This window comes from Limulus polyphemus, unplaced genomic scaffold, assembly GCF_000517525.1.
Source record: "Limulus polyphemus unplaced genomic scaffold, Limulus_polyphemus-2.1.2 Scaffold5421, whole genome shotgun sequence".
NCBI classification, from domain to species: domain Eukaryota; kingdom Metazoa; phylum Arthropoda; class Merostomata; order Xiphosura; family Limulidae; genus Limulus; species Limulus polyphemus.
In genome coordinates, this window is record NW_013671031.1 from 8,809 (window position 1) to 14,528 (window position 5,720).

The 5,720-nt window shown below is 29.7% G+C and overlaps 1 protein-coding gene across 7 annotated transcripts in view; it reads left to right on the forward strand.

The window, feature by feature from the left end:
* The first annotated feature begins 832 nt into the window (after positions 1 to 832).
* The window catches only part of LOC106472558 (nuclear protein MDM1-like), a 51,257-nt gene continuing 46,369 nt past the window's right edge, over positions 833 to 5,720 (forward strand). For 3 of the 7 annotated variants that reach the window (XM_013933208.2, XM_022401116.1, XM_022401117.1), the window contains exons 1-2: positions 833 to 1,022; positions 2,119 to 2,194. In XM_013933208.2, coding sequence (XP_013788662.1) covers positions 963 to 1,022; positions 2,119 to 2,194 — 136 coding nt within the window. In that variant the 5' untranslated portion in view covers positions 833 to 962. Of the gene's footprint in view, positions 1,023 to 2,118; positions 2,195 to 4,503; positions 4,611 to 4,637; positions 4,798 to 5,720 lie in introns of those variants that run through there. The other 4 variants (XM_022401121.1, XM_022401118.1, XM_022401119.1 and 1 more) reach the window with 4 other exon arrangements.

A 5,720-nucleotide genomic window follows, 5' to 3' on the forward strand; every position in this document is an offset into this window, starting at 1 on the left:
CAGATAGCCCTCGTGTAGCTTTGCGCGAAATTCAAAAACAAACAATTTTCATTCATAAGTTCTTAAATATACATATATTTTTCCGACTAGAAAAAACAGAGATATAAGATTTTATAACTTAGCTCTAAAAAATCCGAAATCTTAAAACTCTATGTAACAGTCTTGTAAATGTATAAGGGGTGAAGGGGATTCTTACCCCGTCTCCCATCGCGATTTGTGCTTATTTTTCACTTCACACAAATTTGTATTCAGTTTACAGCTCTAAAGAAACATACTACAGATCAATAAGTCGTTTTACATTGTCACATGTGAAAAAGAAAATAAGACTATGGCAGGATTTATTTGTTATAAACACGGCATTAACGTTACACTTGTCACACATTATCTATGCAGAAAACTCAACTACGTATATTCTCACATTTCATCTACCATTTTAAAAGCTTTTAAGAAATCAGACTAAGGTTAGAAAAGTAAATTAGATAAGCAAAATTTACAAAAGAAAAAAATACGAGAACATTGTGTTTTTTTTTTATTGTACCTTTAGAAAATACCAATTTCTATCATTATGTGTCCTCAGACACAATATATAACTTAACTTCAGGTTCGATCTTTAAGACACACAATATTCTTCACAATGTGATGACGTAACGGCAATCCTTATCAAATATATATAATTGTCTCCCTAACCTTTTCGTTTTTATTCGTACTTCATAACCAAATAACAACGTTAAAGAAAAATATTACTAATTATGCTTGTTGTTCATAGATGGTAGTAGTTGCCCAGTAGACAGTGAATTAACGCAGTATGTTGCAGATATTTGAGTGACTGTGTTGCCGGTAGGTGTAAGAAACGGTGAAGGCCTACACGTCGGGGTGCTGCAGTGGTGAAGCAAATTTTAGTTGTGTTAAATTAAATTGTAAAGTTCAAATTATTATTGTTTGTAATTTACTAAGGCAGTCACATGCTCAATTCTGTATGGAATCTTTGTCGTGCTTGTCCTATGCCGACAGATGAGAAACAAGTAAGTAGGCTTACTTCAGACTTTCTCATAGATATTATAGTTATATGGTATTTTTAGTAACATGGAAATGCACAAGAAATTAAGTTGGAATTTTTACCGGAAGATATTAACTTCAATTTTATATTCCATTCCTTTTCTTATGAAATAAGTGATTTTACACTACAGTAATCCAAAAACATTTCTCTATTTCTTATGTACTACTAAAATACGTGATGAAAAGTAAAACGAATAGGTATTATTCTTACTTTCTGGTAAATTGCCTCAGGTCGGGAAGCATCTGCAGTTTAAGTATGGATTAATTTCAATGATAACAAATAATGCATACTGTCGTTACAGTTTATAGGATGTAACGTTCGTTTTGTGCTTATTATTAAGAAAATAAAACTAAAAGTAAGGTGGAATTTGATTGTCTTCATTCAGTTTTAATTAATTGACAATTATTTTTAATTACTTAGTTACTCACATCTTAAACCATCAGCACCACCACATGGAGTTGATAATAAAACTCAGCATGTATATATATATATATATATATAATCGGAATGAGAATAAATATAAAAGTTAGGAAGCCGTTTCAATGCGGTGAATTGTTATGACGTCATAAAAGCTCTGAGATTGTAGTTCTCACATGAGGTTTATTTGTGATTACTAATAGGTAAGGTATAAATTATTTTCAAACCGTATAAAGAGCTCTACCTAGCAATTGATATTTTTAAATCACAAGTTATTTGCATTATTGTTAATGTTTATAATTAAGTGATAAATAAAAAAGTTAATATTTAAATTTTTCTTACTTTTTAATTCCATTGATTGGTTCAAGAGTAAGTATATGTAATGATTTACTCAAACTTTTACGCTAATCGAAGAACTTTTTAGGCGTTAGTGTTTAATTAAGTTAGATTACAGTAATGTGCTTGTTTAATACTTTAACGTAACAAATTTTCACCACAAAAACGCTGCAATTACTGCCTGCTCTGCCATTATTAGCGAAGTACATTTTTTATTTCTTCACCAAAAACTGTAAATATTATAGCTATATAAAAGATATTCATAATAATTCGGATAAGTAAATTAGTATTTTTTGCATCCTTTACAGTCGTATACAGAGTATAAACGAAGTTTCACGTGGCATCCAAATCCAGAAGATGTGGTTCAAAAACCACCTGAGAGCGGTGAGTTTGTGATTTTTAACATTTTTGTTACGTTTGAGACCTGCGTTGATTGTTGTAAAATACAGTCAGCGTGATAACACTAAAACAATAGTAAACTTATTGTGTTAAGATTTCGTAATTAATGAAGTATAACAAGACTTTTCAAAACGTTTGCAGTAATTTATGTATACTCAGGTTCCACTGTTTGTTGTTAAACAGAAGATGCAAAATGGGCCGTCTTTTCCTAGTTAAGGGTTCGATCCCGAAGTTTTAGCGTTATAAGCTCCCAAGCTTACCGCTGAATTAAAATATAAAGTTGATGTTTAAGTATGACATAAAGATATGTCCATAATAAAAATATTTATCAGATTGAAAATACTAAATATATGTTTATTTTAAATACGGACAATTTTAAAGTGTCAGAGGTGATTCTTGATAATAAATTCAATCGAGTTTTAGTGCGATTTTCTTCGTTTTACTTTTTCAAGAGTTTAATGTTCTGCATTAGAAAAAAAAAACTATTTTATCTTGTTAGTATTATAGTATAAGCAATGACTTTTCAGAAATAGTAACTCTACTATTTATGTTATTATTATTATACTATGACAAACTGATATGCATAATTTTGTTTATTTATTGAAACAAAAACTTATAAAATATACAGTATAGATATTGCGTTTGACCGAGTGTTTGACCGAGATAAATATTCGAGATGTCTTAGATTAACACACATTAACCAGAGGTTTATTTATTTTTTCAATGTTACCCCAAAGTTCGGAACTTTATTTTTTTCCGGTAACGATAGTGAACCACGAAACCTCAAATGCATAGCTCAGAATGATAACCACTGGGCTGCGCTAGGCATGTAGCCAAACAAATGACTCATATTTTGATTAAATTACAATTCATAAACTGAAATTATTTCTTACTAGTTGGTCATATTTTAAGCTAGATAAAACATTAATAAAAACCATTTATTATAAAAAATGTAAATTAACTAGTGAATTTTTATTCAAAATTTGTGCATGAAAATTGAAGTTGTTTAAAATGTAAAATCATTTGAAACTTTAACTTACTCTATAAGTAAGTAATATCTACTCGGAAAACACACAATGAACGGCTTTATTTTTTATAAGGTATTGAAAGCCTTTAATATGCAGATATTCTTTTAAAAGTTAAAATGAAGCATTTATTAAGTACTGGAAGAAAAAACTGTATGAATTAAAACTGAATTTTACCTCTCAATTTGAAATTGTTTTGAAAAAACAATGATTGATAGGATAACATATGAACTGGAAAACAATATTGATTTTGTACTTCGCTTAGTAGAATTTAAAGCAATAAGGATTCTTGCCCGAAGCCATTCAATACTTATTGTGCTGATAGATACTTTTGTCAGTAAACGGAAGTAATTTAAAGGCACAAACATCGGCTTAGTCTTTGATGCAATTGAACGGATTATGTTGAAAGACTCACTCTAGTGTCCAAATTTCTAATCGTATTACAAATAAAAACGCAATATTATAAAAAAACAAATAAACATTAAAGAAGTGAATAGCTTATATTTCATTTGCAGAAAAAGTTTAAACTAGCACTTGTAATTTCCAATAGAAGTGTTAATAGTGGTATATAATAATGTATAGGTGCCGTGGAATATAATAAAGCATCACATACAGCTAATATTTTATAATTACATCATTATTTACTGGCCACATCAGGTTATCTAGTAAAATGGGCATATACTAGTAGTATTAAACGCTATGGATGTATAATAGTTTTATGTTCTATTATGCATGATGTCCTGTAAACTACTGGCATAATATAAATATCGTTTCAGCTAAGATTGTACCATGTATATAAATAACTCAGCCGGCCTATTACTAATAATATTAGGATCTGGTCTGCTGAGTTGTACGACTACAAACGTAGTGAAACTTCTATTATACTTCTTCTTATTCAAAATATCTATTAAAGCAGTAAAAATGATTTTATGAACATTATTATAAGCCCTTATATTATAATAATATCGCATTGTTTATTAAAATACTATGCCTTACTTGGTTAAGCGGTTTTCAAACTGTAATTCAGTTTCTTATGTCATGATAGATTTTCGGTGATGAAAACGACTTCCAATCTTCTTGGCCCTACAATATTTGTAATAAAAAATAAACTGAATTGCAAATTAAATAAAAGTAAGAGCTGAAAGCAGCTAAATTAGTGCTAGTAGTAGTATGCAGAAGACAATCAAGATATGACTCATAAACACAGACTAGCGCACACAACGATTTTATATCCCGTATTCTCTTGTCACGTGATAAAAACTTGACGTAATCACACTTGTTCATTATACTATTAAACTGCTTTAACTCGTAAATGTACCATTGAGGAAAGTAGATCAGAATTGTTTAAACTGAATCGTAGCAGAGATTGAGAAACGGTATATAAGTTTAAAATATGTAATGGTACTTAGGATTTTCGAAAATAGTCTATTATACATCAGTATAAATTTTGTATTTGCAAGGTTGGAAAGTTATCTGAGAGAAAGGTGTTGAGTCATATAACGTTCACCGGCGTTACCAATCTGTAAACTGTGGAGCAACAAAGTGGTCGGGAGTACTATATAAGTATATCTGTACTATAGAGTATGGTATAGGCTTACGTCCAAGAGTATTTTATAGGTTTCGTGCAAAACAGTTTCTTGCTAATTATGTAACTAAGAACTTGTATAACCACTTTTATAAGTGCTGAACTAATTTATTGGAGTAAAACTAAAATATTTATTTACACTCACTTAAAAAAAGGCACAGTTACACTTACTGTGACTTCTAAGTTCTACTTCTAACTTCTTGTTCGAAATATTGAAATATATATATATATACACTATATAACTGTGCCTTTAGTCTGTGAAAGAGTTCTTATGGAATTGTTTGGTATTGTCTTATGACAATTAAAATAGTAACCATTCTTTGCAGGCTTGTAAAAGGCGTAAACACCAAAATAGGCTGATAATATCTTATTCAATGAACTAACACCCAAGGAATACTATAAAATAACTTGGGTACAGATACTATTCGTAATGATAAATATTCATGTACATTCCACAATTGTGTTGTTGTACTTAGGTTTATTTTGGCTACTTTGTACTCATTGAGCAACCCAACTAATTATTTTTGCTCTGAGGATAAGACGCTCGGAACAAAAAGTAAACCCTGTGAGTTTGACTAGGGCCCCGAGGGTCAAGACTGGACAAGTACATTTATATACTTTTTATATTGGTTTGTAAGTTCTGTACAATCTTACTAACATTAATTAAGTGATAGAGAATTAATATTTTTAGAATATTTTTTTGTTTATTAGCTGTCTATCATTCAATAGAATAAAGTTTGTGTGATAATAATGTAATTTTAAACTAATACATGTATATTTATAATCGAAGTGAAGACAAGCATATTGCTCTTGTCTTATACAATATATTTCTTCATGGAAAATGTTTGAGGTGATTTATGGGTAATGTTCAGAATGTACCGTATTTTTCGGAACATGAGAC